The 18,360-nt window shown below is 43.2% G+C and overlaps 1 protein-coding gene across 1 annotated transcript in view; it reads right to left on the reverse strand.

Annotated features, from left to right (window-relative positions):
* Positions 1-18,360, reverse strand: part of ZNF862 (zinc finger protein 862) — a 28,817-nt gene that overhangs the window by 9,914 nt on the left and 543 nt on the right. The window contains exons 2-5 of the mRNA XM_074366804.1: positions 13,082-13,193; positions 11,787-11,891; positions 9,552-10,249; positions 7,896-8,073 (exon numbers count right to left, since the gene is read on the reverse strand). Coding sequence (XP_074222905.1) covers positions 7,896-8,073; positions 9,552-10,249; positions 11,787-11,891; positions 13,082-13,193 — 1,093 coding nt within the window. The remainder of the gene's footprint in view (positions 1-7,895; positions 8,074-9,551; positions 10,250-11,786; positions 11,892-13,081; positions 13,194-18,360) is intronic.

Here is an 18,360-nt window from a genome sequence, read left to right on the forward strand (position 1 = left end):
TCAGAGTGGGAAAACAGGCTGTGTCAAAGATTTAGGAATAAAAAGGCATTTAGACTTCTCAACAGCACCTGTAAACCTAAAAGCAATGCTTTCAAAATGCTGAGGAAAATCCTTTCCAACCTGGAATTCTATACCCAACCAAGTTATCAATTGTGAGAGCAGAACAAGGGCATTTTTAGATATGCAGTCTTTTAAAAAGTTCCTCCCATGCACCTTTCTTAGGAAGTTACTGAAGGATGTGCCCAGCAAAATGAAGACATAAACCTAAAAGAAGCAATAGGTCCAGGAAATAGGAAAGAGACAAAGCAAAGTCTGAGACCACAGCTATGCAGCAGGCCTAAAGAATAACTAGTTTAGAGACAACAGAGGAATGGAAAACCCAAGGACAGAAGTTTCCAGAAAAAAAAAAATACTAAAACCAGTAAGTCACAGGATGTTTGATTATGTGGAAAAGACTCTTCAGAGGAGCTGTTTAATTTCATGGGGGAGTTTGAGGACAACTGGTGATAGTATAGAAAACTAGGAAAATTAAAAATTAAAAAATTTCAATTCTGGGCGGGAAAATCGTACAATGAAGGAAACATCATCACAATATGCCACTTTGATTAGAAGTAAATAATACATAATCATAATCAGGTAAATAATTTACATTGAATTAACCAAAAAAGTATGATATACCTGTTCTGAGAGGATGGAGGGAAGAGAGGTGGGGGCCTGGGGTGAAGTAAGAGGGCCATATCTTCATCCTCCACAGTAGGAATCAATAGATAATATCTAAAATCAATAAATCAGGAATAGCAATAAACATATGCAACAGATATTAAAGTGTGATTCTGTCTGCCTGTTTTGGCTGAAGGCTCCCCAAAATAGAAGCCAACTCTTCCCCATTCCAAAGCTAGACCACAGAGGCCTGATTTGTAAAGAGGAGCTGAAATACTCGGCTGTGATGCAAGCCCTCACCACTAAGAGGGAGTCAAAGCGCTGGGAGTGAAGAGGTCAGGAAGCTGGATATTAGAGATGTTTCTGGAAAGATCTGTCAAGTTCCTGGGAGACCCCACATTACCATGGGGACGGGTGGGGTGAGCTACTTTCCTCTGACCTTAAGCCTAATGAGAATGGCATCCTGACCTGTATTTTCTGGAACTGTGGGCCTACTCATAAATCCAGGCCTGGAAAAGACTAAAGGTGTAACTGACTGATGGGCTTCTTTGTTGTGGCCATTTGGGAAGAGTCTATATTCACAGGGCTTGTCAGAGCAAAAGATATATAAGTGTTTTCCATCATCCAGATATGAGCCCCACAGGGGAAGTGCCTGGAGCCACTTAAAGGGACTGCCCGTGACTGTCTATTGGCATGATGCTCCCCCAGGGAGCCCATGCAGGGCGGAGTGCTACAGCTGACACTACCCACTGCAGTGGAGTGAGAGGTCTCCAGTGACCGGGGTCTGGGGGAGTGGAGAACCCACTGACACACTTGGAGAATCAGCTTTCAGTTATCCCAGCTACAAGTAACTGGTATCTCATTACCCAGATGCCAGGTAAAACCTTTCTTGTACTTCTCCTCCCCACTTCCCCACGCCTGTTTCCAGCCAGGATGCAGAAGCCCTGGAACAAGCTAGGGGTAGGAGGAGAATGTCTTTCTCCTTATCGCAAGATTCCAGATTCTAGACCTCAAGCAGCTGAGATGGGACAGGCAAGAAACTTTAGCTTCAAATGAAGTCCAGATTTTTAATTCACTACATAAGGATTGGACTTTTGTTTCCTATTTTTCAGTCAATTTTTAGGTCATTTAAAACTTATAGAAAAGTTTTAATATTAAAACAAGGAACTCTAATCATTTGCATTTTGTCCCATTTGCTTTATCATGCTCATGTGCCCTCCCTCCCTCTCCTCTATGTATATGCATAATATATAAAAACATATATATGTCTATGTGCAGGCTGCACACTGGAGTTACCTGGGGATCTTTTAAATATATAAATTATACATATATATATATTTTTTTTTTCTGAACTATTTGAGGCTAAATTGCTTTCATACCTCCCTTTATCCCTAAATACTTCCATGAGTATTACTCAAGAAAAAGACATTATCTTATGGGGTAGACAGAATTCTAACATGAGCTCCAGGGACCCCAATCTCTGCCCCTTGGAGTGTGAGTGGAATCTATGAAATGACATCACATCCATGATTACGTTATGGATCAAAAGAGATGTTGTCTGGGTGGCTTAATGTAATCACACCAGCAGCTTAAAAGCAGAGGAAGTCAGAGCACAAAAGCACAAAGAGGATTCAACATTTTGTTGCTGGACTGAGGATTTTATGGCCATGTGGAAAGGACCTGGGAACAGCCTCTAAGAGCTGAGAATGCTCCCTGATCAGCCCCAGAAAGAAAACAGGGACCTTAGTCCTACAACCACAAGGAGCTTGATTCTGCCAACAACCAAATAACCCAGTGATTCTTCCCAGAGCCTCCTGATTACAAGCACAAGAATATTGGTGCACAGTCTGGTGGACATCTTAATTTCAGTCATGTGAGACCCTAAGCAGGGAACCCCGCTGAGTCCACCTGGACTTCTGACCTCCAGGATTATGAGATAATAAATGGGTGTTTTTCAGCCACTAAATTTGTGATAATTTGTGTGTGGCAACTGAAAAACTAATATGTCTTATATAACCAAAGTATAATGAGCAAAAACAGAAAATTTAACATTGATATAATACTACTATTTAATCCTCAGTCCACAACTAAATGTCTTTAATTGTCCCCGAAATGTCCTTTACAGCTAGCTATACGACTATTTCCCCTAGTCCAGCATCTAATCCACAATCTTGCACTGCACTTAGGTAGCATGCTTCTCTAGTCCCTGTTAATTTGGAATAGTTTGTAAACCCTTCTTTGTCTAATCAGGACATTTTTCCCCTCAATTAAAAAAAATGTGGTAAAATACACATAACATAAAATTAACCATTTTTAAGTGTATAGCTCAGAGATATTAAATGTGTATAAGGTTATGCAGCCATCACCAATACCCATCTACAGCACTCTTCACCTTATAAAACAAATTCTACCTCCCCATCACCCACCCCCCATCCCCTGGCAACTGCCATTCTCTCTGTCTCTATGAATTTGACCGCTCTAAGTACCTTTTCAGATTATTCATCGTAAGGGAAATCATAGTTTTTATGTTTTTGTGATTGGCTTATTTCACTGAGCATAATGCCCTCAAGATTCATCCATGTTTTGACATGTGTCAGAATTTCTTCCCTTTTAAAGGCTAAATAATATTCCATTATAGTATGTATCACATTTGCTTATCCATTTATCCATCCATGGACACTTGGACTTCAGCTATTGTGAGTAATGCTGCTGTGAATATTGGTGCACAGATATCTCTTTGAGAACCTGCTTTTAATTATTTTGGATATATACTCAGAAGTGGAATTGCTGCGTCATATGATAATTGTATTTTAAATTCTTTAAGGAGCCACCATAGTGTTTTCCACAGTGACTGTGCCATTTCATATTCCTACCAAGGGGCACAAGGATTCCAATTTCTCCACATCCTCAAAAACACTTGCTGTTTTCCACTTGTTTGATATGAACCATCCTAATGGGTGTGAGGTGGTATCTCACTGTGGTATTGATTTGCGTTTCTTTAATTATCAGTGATATTGATCATATTTTCATGTGCTCATTGGCCATTTGTACATCTTCTTTGGAGAAATGCTTATTCAAGTCCTTTGTCCATTTTTTTGAACAGGTTGTTTTTTTGTTAAGTTTTAGGGGTTCTCTGTAGATTCTGGATATGAATCCCTTACCTGATATATGATTTGCAGATATTTTCTCCCATTCTTTGCATTGCCTTTTTACTATGTTTATATGTCTTTGATGCACAAAGTTACAATTTTCATGAAGCCCTATTTGTCTATTTTTTTTCTTTTGTTGCCTGTGCCTTTGTGTCACAGCCAAGAAATCATTGCCAAATCCGATGTTGTGAACTTATGTCCTATGTTTTCTTTTAAGAATTTTATTGTTTTAAGTCTTACATTTATGTCTTTGATCCATTTTTAGTTAATTTTTGTGTATGGTGTCAGATAAGGATCTAAATTCATTATTTTACATATGGATATCTAGTTTTCCCAGGACCATTTGTTGAAGACTGTCTTTTCTCCATCGGCACACTTGTCGTTTGGCCGCATATGTGAAGGCTTATTTCTGGGCTCTCTGTTCTATTCCACTGGGGTATATGTCTACCTTTATGCCAGTACTGCACTGTTTTGATTACTGTCGCTTTGTAGTAAGTTTTAAAATGAGTCCTCCAGCTTTGTTGCAACATTCTAATTTCAATTTATACCAGCTAAACTTCAACAGTATACAAAAACTCTGCTCCTTTACAGCTTTCCATACCGCTTTTGACCACTGATGTCACAAAATTATATCTTTATAAATGTGTGTCCCAAAACATAAACCAGTAATTCTTTTTAATGTATTAGCCCCTTAAAGTTTATAGAAAACAAGATTTGAAGTTACAACAAAAGCTAGAAAAATACTGGCTTTTAGACTAATAATTTTTTTCCCTTTAAGCATACTGGTCTCTTAAATCATTTGGAACTGAAGGTGCAGTTACAAACCATTGTTACAATAATACCAGCTTTTATAACTGCCCATGTATTTACTTTTACTGAGATCCGTATCTCAAGTTACTGCCCAGAGTCCTTTAATTTCACCTGCAGACCCCTAGCTATGTGAGGCCTAGCTGAGTTAATGACCTCACCTGTAGGAAAGGCACTGCCCACCTGAAGTTGAGTGACCTGCCGCTCAGCATATGATGACACCTTTACTAGTAAAAACAAGGCTTACCACATAGCCCCTATATTGGCTTGTCTGCTTCTGTTACTGACAAATATTAGTATCTTAACAGTGAAATATAACCGAGTTTTCTTTTTGGAGAAAAGCAAGAGACGTCACCAAATATGGTGAAGCCAGAATTTAAAGTATGGAAATAAAAGAATAGTCAGAATTCTACAGAGTGATAAATAGTTCTAAATGGGCAAGTCCACAAAGTTAAACTTGACAGAGGAAAGCATTAAAAATAAAACATAAACCTCTTTTCTCCGTAATCAAAACGACTGTCCTCTATAAGTTCAGCCCCATTGATGAGACAGCTGGTGAGGGCAAGGAGACTGTGACAGGTGAGTGGACCTGACCTGGAAACATACCATCAGCTGACAAGCTTTAGTCAATGCAATTCAACTGCCAAACAACTGACAGAAATTAATATGGAATTCAACTGCATTAAATTGAGACTGTTGTTTTTAAAACAGGTCCAATAATTACAAAATCTGAAAGAACAAATCTGCTAGTTGTAAATCCTAATAAGAGCAATGGAAAAATTAGCTGGGTTTCCTCAAGTGAAAAGAGCAAAAGGAAATCCATAGCACGAATGTGCTGGGATGCAGCATGATGACCATCAGACCCACCAAGACCCAGGGCCCGAGCAGAGCTGCTGACGTGACCACATCCCATCAGCCCAGGGCATCAGCCCTTCTGCACCCTAGTCCTTACAGAGGCCGAGGCGAGAGAATGAACAGTGACCCGCAGAGAAGGTCGGCGAGAACCAGACCAAACCACTACCCTCTTGCAGGGGGGAAGGGTATAGGAGTGGGGACTTCCAAAAAATTCTTATACTGTTAAAATTTTTAAATAATCTTATATTACACTTGGTGCCATTGTTATTTTAAAATTAACAACATGCTTAGCACAATCTTGAAATGAAAAGAAATGGCGTCCAATTGGTAATAAACATATATAGAGCAGGCATTTTATCTGAGTCTGATGCATATGGAACGGGCAGAAGAGTAAGAATTTCAGTTTAGCCATTTTGCAGCTAAATGGGTTGAATTCTCAGGGCTGTTTTCTCATCCGAAAATACTACTGCTACTTGCCTTACAGGTTCTGTGTAAGGGTTAGAGAGATTGTATGTAAGACGCTCAACACAAGGACCAGCGCTTGGTAGGTGCTCAGTCAGTAGCAAAACCCACTATTATTATTTCCAGACAGGAGAATAAAAGAAAACATAGAGGCTTCCTGTAACACCCAATATAAGCAGGTCATAGTGTTTTAAAATAAGAGATAAGAAACATTAAAAATGGATGGGATTACATCTGAACTAACACAACATTGCAAATCAACTATACTTCAATTAAAAATATGCATGGAAGATTTTTTTTAAAGACGTATAGAACTTTTCTTGGCTGCAAAAATTATGATGAGGTTTTCTTTTTCAAAATTGAGTTCACTCCAAAGAGAAGTTCTACTTGTGTTCCATTTACAAAAGATAATGCCAAATAATATTCCATTTCTAGACCCGTGTGCCCATCTTAATTTCACAGACAACTGAAGAGAACTGCCCCATCCTCCATACAGTCCTTCCTGACTCCTGCCCTCAACCCTCAAGCAAAACGAATTACTCTTCCTCTGATCATACTTATTGTTCATCCAAACAAAATGTAACCAAGACTGATCTGCCCCTTGATTTCCCTCAGTCAGTTAAGATTTCCCCACTTCCTAATATATAGAAGTTAAGAAGAAAATGATAAAATGCTCAGATGATGCTGTCAGGCTGAACAAGCCAAGTCAGGCCCACCCTGTGGGAGACGCACTGTGGTACTACTGGGTCCCCACCAAAGGGGCCCAAAAGGCAAAGCACATCCCTGCTGCCCATTCCTTCCAAGGGAAGATCAGCTTCTTGCGGGTGGGGATGTCTTTCTTCAAAATGAATCGCCTGCTTTCAAACATCATCAGTGGCAGTCATGCTCGGGAAGGTGCACTTCATCCCAGGGCCCGCGGCCCAGGACATGATTACAGCACCTCTGTCCTCGTGAAACAAAGTGTTTCACATCATTTCTAAATGTTGGGGGAGGCATTTAAAAACTGAACATCGATAAAAACAAGTAGTATACGGGTCACGTATGTTGAGAAAATAATCTCTATCTTAGCTGCAGTGAGAGGATGGTGTAAACCAGGGGCTATGACATCAACTAAGCCACAAATACTCATTTCTTCTTCTGTAGAAATGATGCAGGTCGCTGCTGCAATTCCTAAGTTATGTACAGAAGCCTGTTCTGCAAGGTTTCTGTTACAATATATGCTAGTTAAAAAAACCCACAAAACCCAAAAATCAGATAAGATGAAAAGCTGTCATTCCATTTTAGTGCCACGTGAGAACCCTGGGTGCCTGATGGAAAAAGGAAGCAAAGAGAAGAACAAGAAGCAGGTGCAGGAGACAAGACTCTGCCGGGAAGACAACAAACACCACACTGCTCCTGCTCCAGTGCAGACCTAGGACCTAGTGCCGCCAGGCCGAGACCGCCCGCCTGCTGGCCCCTCCCTCTGCCGTCGCTAGATGCCAGTCCTCCTCCCTCTGCACCTGGCTTTCAAGTCAGTTAAAACACTTCTGTTCAGACTGTCCTTATCCCTCCCTCAGATGCCCAGCTCAATTAAATCACTCTCCTTGGCAGCCCCTGGGCACTTTCCTGAACCTCTTTTATGGAACTTGTATGATCTTACAGTTTCTTATCAAAGTGTCTGTCTCTCCCACAAACCTGCCAGCCCCTTGAAAGCAGAGATCTTGACTCACTCATGTTCACCCAGCACGTAGTAAGTACTCAACAAATGTCTGGTGGAAGATGGGTGACAGGTGGGGGGATGAAGAGGAGAAAAAGCACAGTATCCCAAAGCAGGGAGAGTTCTGAGATGCAAAAAATATACTCACTCTCTGCCTACGGACAGGGAGAGGGCAGAAATGGGGTGATGACTACGAGCCACAGCTGCCCTTGTGGGTTTCCCATGTCAAGTGATGGTGGCAAACAAGGGCCTACAGGGATCTTTACCCAGGGATGCCAACAGCTCATAATTCATCCGCATCACGTCTCTGTACAGCTCCTTCTGCCGCTTGTCTAGCACGCCCCACTCCTCCCGGGTGAAATACACCGCCACATCCTCAAACACCACCGGGAGCTCCTCAAACACCACGGGAACCTCCTCAAACAGCCCCTCTTCAGAAGGATCCTGCAACAAAGAGCAGCAGTCACTCAATATTCCTCTCACATCAGACACCCACGTGTTACTTCCAGGGTCCTGCTCGAGACCTGTTTCTCCTGGAAAGCCTGCCAACAGGCCCAGATGCACTCTGAGGAACTCAGTTATCTATCGAAAGTCAAAGAAGCAAATGTGTGTGGCCCAGAGTTACTAAGTCAAAATCAAATGAACCTCAGTGCGACCGTGGAGTATCCTGGGAGGAAAGGAAAAAGCACTGAGGACTAGAGGTCTTGGCGGAAACTCGTGACTGCACACTGCCCTTTACAGCCCCAGGGGGGGCCTTCTATTCATCCATGGCTGCACAGGTGGCCGGCTGCCTCTAAGAGCACCTGCTAAGGTTTCCCACCCAGATAGGGAGGAAGAAGTAGTAAAAAAGAACTAAAGCTGCTCACATTCAGTGAGTAGGTTAGCACACACTCTGCTGCTAAAGGAATTCAGATCCTAAAAGGTTAGACCTGTTTATTAGCTTCTACTATTAAAGACTAGAAAGAACAAGAACAAGAAGAGAAATGAGCTTTGTCACTTTTCTGGATTCTGTAAAACTCCGAGTTTACTGACTTGACCTATGATGTTAGGTACGAGGAACATCTGAGCTATTCTCTTTGGAATACCAGAAGCCTTCCTCAAGACGATTTGTAGTAAAAGCCTGCTGATATGGAAGAGCTGAGAAATGGGGAAGGACCTAGTTACTCAAAGATTCTGATTAATGCAGTTTCCATATAGGCCAATTTTCCAAAGAGTTAGACAATTACAAAATAAACCTGAGGTGAGAACTAGGGCCTTGTAGGCTCCACCAGCCCCGCAGGGAGCAGAAGGGGAGCACTGAGCTGGCACTCAAGGGCTGTGGGGAGAGGCCACCACCACGACGGCCCTTCAACTCTGGCTATGTCCCACCCCCTGAGTCTTAGATGCCGCCCAACGAGATGAGTTTAACCAGCCTTGCTCCACAAGCCTCAGAGCAGCATTAAAAACATGACATAAAGGAACAAGTGTGAAGAGATTTCACAATGTTTAAAAGTGCTACATGGTTCCAAAGCTAAAGTTGAAAATGTTTTTAAAATTACGTAAGAGCTCTGAGGTTGTTTTGTGGTTATGGATTACTTCTTGAGTTCTGTGGTCATTTTGGATTCAAGATAAAGATTATCGTTCTGAATTTAGGTGTTCCCTGTATGTCAGAAGTCAGGATATCCCGTCCCACTAATTACGTTTTGTTATCTGCCAAAAGGAGGCGATGATAACGGGGCTGTCGTCATAAATAAAGGAGATAATACATGTAAAGCACTTAAAACAATGCCTAGCACATTATAAAGCATGTGAGCTCATGGTAACATTATATGTTAGCAGCAGATATGGCTAATGGAATTTTTTCGTCATCATCATGCAATATATGTTGTTCTCAGTATGGAATCCTTGCCCTTGAGATACAGCAATCATTACAAACATATTACCTGTCCACGGGGTTCAGCAGAGTCATTACACAAAATGTTAACGTTTGAGGAGCCACGGATGTCATCAGCAATTTCTTTTTGCTTGAAATCGGAAATGTAGTCTAGGTACAATGCAGGAATTGCTCCATTCCCCCCAGGGTCCTCCAGGGCAGCTCTCGAGCTGGGCAGGAGCTGGGCCATGTTATCAAAGGTCCCCAGAGGCCCTGGGGGGTAAAATATGGGATAATCTGCAGTGAAGAGGTGCTCCGGGCCGGCCAGTACATCTCCAGATGCATCTTGGATTCTCTGGAAACGGGCTGCCCAGATGGGATCCCGTGCTGCCAAGGCCTTGACACAGAACACGTGGGCTTTGCTCTTGCCGTGGTATTTGAGAGTCTCCACCTTGAATGGTCCTGTGTAACCTTCTATTAATCTTGACCGTCTGTCCCTGACAGATGGGTACTCCCGGCAAGCAGAGCAAAAGAGAGCCGTTTGCTCCTCGTTCATGACCAGCCATGGGAACTGTGCAAACCATGACTTCTGGATAGACCGAGGTTTTAAGTGCTTTTTGTTTTTTCCCATACAGTCTACCTCGATGCTGCCACTCTCTGAGCTGAAGTGGGAAAGGCAGGCTTTCTTCTGAGGTGGCAGGTACAGACCAGCTTCTCTGGCTGGACTTTGCACATCCATTTCTTCCATGAAGCCCACCTTGCTTTTTCCTTTGAAGAAAAGAGACAGATGGAATTTGCTCTGAAATCTTATAGGCAGAGTAACTGCAACTCACAAAGGCACTCAGATGCATGGACAGGAAGCTGGGAACCACACCCACAAAGTGACAGCCTGCCTCACGTTCTTGTCGCTCAGTCTCCCAGCCCCAGGCCCACCTTGCCTGACCCAGAAGAAACCAAATGGGCTTTAAGCAAACCTTTTTTTTTTTTTTAATTTAAAGGACAGATACACCTGGCCAAAAAGAGATCTTTGTAATTTGATCTCTGCAACCCAAGACAGTGGCACAGTCTTCAGGAGAGCAGACTTAGTTATGGGTAAGTACACTGAACTAGGAGAATGCAGGGTGAAAAAAGGTAATTGAAGCAAACACTTCCACTCCACACTCAACGGGAATCCCCTTTCATGGTACCCCTGCCAGACAGGCATCTGCACTTTGCTCAGGTACCTTTAGGGCAAGAGAGTGACCTACCTCCTGGGCAGGCAATTTTGGTCCCCAGAGAATTTTCCTAAAGCTGCAATCCATCTTTGAGTAACTTCCACCCAGGGGTGCTACTCCAGCCCTCAAGAAAAACACAAGTCTAATTCCTGTCTCACGCCACCCTTCAAAGAGGTGAAAACTCCCATGACCTCACTACGATTTTCCTTCTTGAAGCTAAACCAGAAGTTTCTTTATTCACTCCTTCATTGAAATGCAGCTTAGACAACTCTAAGTCCTCTGGAGCCATTTCTTATGCATCAACAAGTTCAGAGGCCTCGTGGCCAAGGACCCAACAGTATCTGTTCCAGGGCAATAGATCAGTCTACGAGACTGTGGCCAACCCCAGAAGCACACAGCTGCTAACAAAGAGTAAAGAGGCTCGAAATTAAGAGCCAAGCACAAGAAAAACAAACCAAATTAGTATCTGTGAATCTAGGGCTCTATGTGGTCCATCTGAGACAGATCACAAGGGAGAGCAAATTTTCGTCATTTGATTTATGCAGGAACTTGTTCCACCTCCCTTTTCTCCCGGAGGAGGGGCTGGGTTCATACTGTCACCTTACGGTCAGATGACAAGAGGCCGTCTGGCCTGGCTCCAGCCAAGCCAATCCCCGAACAGGACAGGCTTGTCAAAGGAGGAAAGCAAACATCAATTCCTAGGACTTAGCAGACATCTATTCATTTACCCGTTTGTTCCATGGTTGTCTACTGAGCAACCACGTGCCAGGCTTGGTTCTCGGCACTGGGAATAGAGTAGTAAATAAGACCAGGTCGTGCCTTCATGGGACTTAGAATATATACTGATACACAAACATCTGCTCTTGGGTAGAAGTAAATAAAGGGAGGAAAAAAATAAATAAAACGAGAGGAGAACGATGTTGGGGGAGGTGTGTGTATCTTAGATAAGGTGACAGCTTGGGGAAGAAGAACATTGTGTGTAGTCGGCAGAGAACAGGGAGAGGCAGAGGGTGAGACCAGAGCCCTGGCATCCAGCTTCCCGCTCCTTCTCCAGCTAAGCACCCCTCCTCCCAGGGCAGGTCCACACTCACCTGGGTGGTGGCTCAGGAGAGTCCTCTGGCCCTGGACTCTGGCTAGCCATGGCTCTGGCCCTCGCTCAAACTTATAGAACAGCTCTGGGTTGGCGATCGTTGGTCCTGAGTCAGGAACAGAGAAAAGCACTGTGAGGTCCTGGATCCAGGTCACACAGGCTAAAAAGGTCAGAAAACTACTGGTTCAGAGCAGAGGCTCAAACTCAAACGCTAAGAGGGACCAGATGATAATCTGAGAAAACCAGACAGAGGTGGGAGGCTGTGGATTTGAACCCGTGTGCAGAGACAGCTGCTCGACTCCACGAGGGGGCCACCAGCCAAACACCAGGCCAGTACCACTAGACCACCCCAGTTTTCAAGAGAAAACAGAAATTATATTTCTGTGTGAAGACTCCCAATGGTTAAATATTGATGATTTATTTAAATATTTTAAAGAAGCCAAACAAAAGTGATTAAAGAAAAGAAAAAAAATGGGGGAGGCCAAAGTTGGCCCGTGAGCTGCTGCTTTGCCACTTCCGGTTTAAAAGAATTGGTTTTCAAACCGTTTTTAGCAGGCACGGAAAGCACAGTCCCTCCATCCACAGAGAGCTCAGACTTGCTCCCACAACCCTTAGGGGCCAAGAAGAAAAGAAGCAAAGAAAGGCCTGGCAGATGGTCATCAAACAGAAGTCAGAAAGAGGACAAATGCACGTACACACACTGAAACACAATCGCCTCTGTCCATGGTACAGAGAAAGAACATCCACAAAATAAAAAAGATGAAGAACACCTACATTGGCACAAAGTTTTAAGTTTTGCCTCATTAAACCTTTACAACAACCCTGTGAAGAAAGAAACCAAGGCTTAAAAAGGCTAATGGGCTTGGCAAACGCACACCACATCACGTGGTAGAGGTGGGACTGAGACCAGGTTTCCACACTGCGAATCTGATGCTTGTTCAACCCTGCCCACCACCTGCAGCGTCCTATGGGCACCTGAAACAAATGCACCTTGCAGCTCCGCAGTCCACAGGTGGGGCTTCCCACCTGGAACCCCACGATATCCTGAGACATCCAGGTCTAGCCTTGATGTGCCCAATCTCTCCACTTCTTCTGGACAATTTAAACGGAGAAGAGAAAGGGTGATGTGTGAATCCATGTGCAGCTGAGTCAGATATGGGACTGAGTGGATAAACAGTGTAAAGATGCCTGAAAACAGTGGTAGAGTTCCAGAAAATTCCCAAGTATGTCATAGTCAGACATGGTGGGAATGCTGACCTAGGGTCAGGCAGTGGGGAAATGAACAGGATTCCATACCCAGTGGTGCCTCCAGCTTGTCAGAACCACAGAGCTCCTTCCGCTGCTGACTCAGCAGCATCCATTCCTCCTGAAGCAAGTACACCGTGATGTCATCAAACGTCACAGGAGCCTGGAAGGAAAAATGACACCAGATAAGCACCAACTTCTTCCTTAAGCTTCTACACCTAGGATCACAACCACCGGAGGGCCCCTCTTCTCTGGGAACAGCTCCGACTGGGGGAGGGGGCACTGTCAACCTACATACAAGACCTACACCGCATCGCTCTCACAGCCTGGGTACAAGTCACAGGGCAATGAGACTCGTTCTAGGAAGGGCCATACACCGAAACAAAGCGTCATAAAGAAGGCCGACTCAGGAAATGCACCATCCTTTCCCGGCATGCTCTTCATCTGCCTTCCCCCAGGACCCGTTACTTCTCAGCCAGGGCATCAGCAACAGCTTATGGCACATTCTTTGGCAAAATCTTGAACATGGTAAATCTTCAGTTAGGAAGATGTATCTGATTTCTAGAAACAATCTAAAGTCGCTCAGAACTATGTGAGTGAAGTTGATGATCAAGATAGGCAAAGCTTTAGAGCTGAGAACTATATTCCATGGGACTTGTAAAGTAGCTCTGTCTCACCAAAAAGGGATGAGGAAATTCAGAAAGTGTTTTGGAGAGTTCTGGATTAAGATGGCAGATTGAACAAGTACACCCAATTTTGCTTCCTTCTGTGATTCAAAAGACACCCTCCCTGCCCACCCACCCACCAAAACAAACAAAAACACCAACCTCCAAACAAAACACCCACTAGGATGGAGAACAAAACGAGGGGACAAGAGCAATACAATTTTGTTAAAGGAAAAGCAGATGAAAAAGTAATAACTAAGCAGATCCAAGAAAATCGAATCCTCACCCAGCAGTGGGCAAAGTCAGAAACAATCCAGTTTACACAGCTACATCCTCAAGACTTGGGATCCTGCAGCTGCGGAATCTCTGGCCTGGGAGTGAAGATAGTGAGGCTAAAATAATAAGAACTGGGGGAAAGCTGTTTGCTAACAAATGCCAGCCCAGTTCCCCTACACGGGATCCAAGTTGATAAACCCCTCCCTTTAGTGAGCTCAGTGCTTCCAGTTAGAATGCTGGTTTCCACTATTAAGTGTCAGCAAACAACTGGACTAGCAGACATCTGGGGAAAGGCTGTAACAGGTCTGATAGAGACCAAAATAGATGGTGGGGTGAGGGGAGGAGGGGAAGAAATGGATGTGAGGCATGGAGGAAAAAACTTTAAAAAACAAAACTATCATCAAAAGCCTCAGAGAGGTAAGATACTGCAGCCATGAAACAAGCAGTTATAAAAGAAATAATCAGAAAACCTTTCTGTTTAGCCTTTTAAATTTTATGCCACCATTTATCACCTAGTCAAAGAAAATTATCAACAACAAAAAATCTCCTACCCCCAAAGAAAAACAACATTTCGGGTAACAGCACCCTTGGAGTAAGTATAAGTCCTCCCAAAGTGACAGCTCTGAAGGGGACGCATTCATTTCCATTCATAACAAGTTCTAGTATATTTGTTTAAAATTGCCTGTAACTTTACGCTCAGATTTCAAACACATGAATCTATTTTAACTTCAACAGTGAAACTTTTTGAGAAAAACAATACAGATAATGCTTATCAGTCACTGTTGAACTGTATGTTTAAAAATAATCTGAGTATTTTTCTGAGTAAATACACGTTCACTGCAGAAAATTTAGACAATAAGCAGAAAAAAAACCGTTTTAAGTTCACCCACAATCTCCTTACTGATCATTACTATTGACATTTGGTAGGTAACCTTCCAGTCTTTTGTCTGTTAATATGTATGAATGAACAGGTTTTAAAACAAAAATGGAATTGTACTGCCAAATGCATATGTTTTAAATAATTACTTGCTCTCAGAGCATCTTCCAAAGCAAAATGCAATTATAATTCCAAAAACCTGCTGGAGGCTGGGCTCTGCTAGAAGCAGGCAGGCAGACAAGAAAGGGGTACTCACAGATAAGGCCTAAGGAGAGCCAGCGTGGCGAGGGGGAAGAAAACCCTTGAGATTATACAGCAGGCAGATCCCAGGAGGACTACGGTACACCAGGACGAGAGGGCAAGCTGCTCCCACCAGGGCCGGCTAAAGAGTTTGTGATCAAGGGTAAACAGGGTTCCCTATTCATTCCCACCTGCCGGTCTTCCTGAGGGAACAGGTGGGCATAATGAAGCCCATGGACCCACTGCTTTAGTTTATGAGCACCACAAGGATGAAGAGTATGGCCAGGACCGAATGTTTAGATAATAAAGAAGTGTCTTCCCAACAAAAGTGATTACCTTAACCCTGGTTCCTCTCTTTTAACCAATACTATGGCAAGAGCCTTCTGATTCCAGTTGACTGCAATGTAAAGAAAACACAAATCTGCAGAAAATTTAGACTTGACTAAGAGGAATTTCTTATCTACACAGAAAGCAAAGAGTATCTCTGGATGTTCTATTTTAGTGGTGCCCACTGTCTATAAGGTAGAGCTCTGATTTCTCAGCCACACCCCAAGTCCCCTCGATCTGAACCTAACCTTCCTCCCTAACCTTCGCTCAAAGTCCTGCCCTACCTGGAATCTCTACTGCAGCCAGATTAGCGTAAGGGTAATTGATCAACACATCTTGCAGCTTTCCTCCCTCTACACACCCAGCCTTTACGTTCCCTGACTCTGCCCACTGCCTCCCACCCACTTAGGGCCCACCCACTCACCCAGTTCCTATTCACATGCCACCTCCGTCACAAGGGACTTCCCACCCACCTGGTCCCAGTGCGTCCCCTTCCCCTGAGCAAGGAAGGCTTACATCCGTAGTGGTGCCTGGTCCTCAGGAAGCCTGTGCTGATTTTCCTTTATCTCCTTCCCCATCACCACCCCTCTCCCCATCACATTATACAGAAAATATTTCATAGGCACTTACTTTTTTCATTCAATGTGCATTTGATTTGTTTCTACGTGCCAGCAGATCATAAGATATAAAAGACACTACAGGGGAGAGGGTATGGCTCTGTGGTAGAGTGCGTCCTTAGCATGCACAAGGTCCTGGGCCCACTCTCCAGTACCTCCATTAAACAAATAAATAAACCTAACTACCTCCCCCTAAAAAAACAAAAACAAAATACTATATTCATCAAGCAGATTAAATTCAGGAGGTGACAGACAACTATGATGTAAGTGCAATAATAAAACTGAGACCAGAGAAAACTGAGAAGGGAATGATCACTTCCATGGGAAGGACAGAGGGACCATGAACCCAAAATAAGGAGGCAATAAGTACATACACAATAAATACTCCCATTTGGCAGCAGGAACAACAGTCTCTCAGAGGGCACACGAGGTGTCAGGCTGCAGTGCTCCTCACAGCACCCACCTTATAGCAAAACAGCTCCTGTAGAGATGCTATTTTGAGTCATTCATTCAATAAATACTTTCTGAGAACCTATTAAATGCCAGATACTGCTGCGCCATTCTAGCTGGGGATATAACAGAGACTAAAATCAGCAAACATGTAAATGAATAAATAAACGTGATCATCTGATATAGTGATAATGGCTGGGAAGAAAATAAAACAGGATAATAGGAGATAGTGATGGGGCAAAGTCTTTGACTTCTATCCTATTCTGCCAATGACAGGAAAGATACTCCACACCCAATCCAATAGCCCAAGATTGCTTTTAGTTAATAAATGTCACAAAATAGCATCAAAGGAAGATTCTAATAACAGACCAAACTACTACCTCAAGTGGACCCCCTAGTCTCCAAGCTTTGAGACAAAAAAGTGATATTCAGAATAGAACTTTAGAATAGCACAGCCATTCCACCGAGGCCTTAGTATCGTCACTCGTCTGCAATACATCTTACACTGCTGGTTTGTTTTGCAATCACTTTATTTCATCTTTGGATAACATCCTCATTCCCCCTGCTAGAAAACAGACGTTCCTGGGAAAGGTGTCCTTTTGAGACACCCTGCAAACAAGATTAGAATCATGAGTGAAATTTTCAGACTCCAAGGTTTTCAATTAGTGGTTGAGCCTGAAAAGGACATAAAATTTCTCCTCCACCTCCCAAAATGTTTGTATTTTTCTATTCTCTCATTAAAGGCTAAGAAAGCCTACAACTGAACAGAATAGCTTGAAATCAATCTCAAATCACTAATTCCAATTTTCAATGCCAATTGTTTATAACCTTCCTCCTCACTACATTCTGCCCCCTCTCTGTCCAAAATCAGATTCAGTCTAAACTAATCGGAGGATAAACCTGAGAGTAAGGGCCACTTCCCTTACTTTTTTGATATCTGCTAAAGTGCTTAACACGAGGCTGGCAAACAGTTTAATCTTTCTTCAGTTTCTTTAGTTAGGTTCTGTTGAGCTTTATTGTCTTGGACTCTTTACTTTGAGGGTTGTTTCATCTGGAAAATATATCACTGTAGCTTGTGGAAAGGAAGGAGTACAGAAGAGTTGCTTAAGCTAGGAGTAACTTTTTGTAATGCAGAGTCCTTCCCAGTCTTTCCAGGAAAAACTGGAGCATCAAAATAATCTCATTATCTTTCTCTCTTGTCTGTGGGACAACACTTCCAGGCTTACCCAAGTTACTGAAGTGACAATTGCAGGAGAGTTCCTGGAGGAAAGTGGTCATTTCATATTTATTCTTGTACTTCCAGCATCTACATCAACTTAAATCACAGATCAAACTGTTTATTAAATGAACAATTTTTTTGAAAGAGAGACTCAATACGCACTTGAAAATATTTGTTGAGGAAATTCCCTCTGTGCCAAAGAAGAAACGATCGTCAAGAACTTGCAGCAAAGAACATCCAGAAAGATCTTAGTCCCAAAGGCTGCTAATGTCTCAGTCAAGCGCCTACAACCAGGCTGGTCTCTGCGGACACTGCCTCCAAGCTCCATCTCGTCAAACCTACTTAACTCTACCTTCAAGCATTTTTTCCCCTACCATTTCTTCCAACTTACAGCCTCCTGCCCAAAGCCTGAAGGAATATGCTTCTAAGCAATACTCAGATACTCCTCGAAGTAGATAAGCTAGACACAGAAACCGGCAAGAAATATGCCAGATGCCTTGTCTTTTTCTTCTCAGTTGTTTCTTGGGAAGGGGGAATCGAGGCAGGGCGAAGCCCTCACCTTGTCTCCCGGGATTCCTACCCTTAGCTACCACTGGGGTCTTATCCAGCCTCAAAGCCTTAAAATACGCTGGGCCTCTTCAAAACGCCAACGGCGGTGT

Source organism: Camelus bactrianus, chromosome 7, assembly GCF_048773025.1.
Source record: "Camelus bactrianus isolate YW-2024 breed Bactrian camel chromosome 7, ASM4877302v1, whole genome shotgun sequence".
NCBI lineage: Eukaryota > Metazoa > Chordata > Mammalia > Artiodactyla > Camelidae > Camelus > Camelus bactrianus.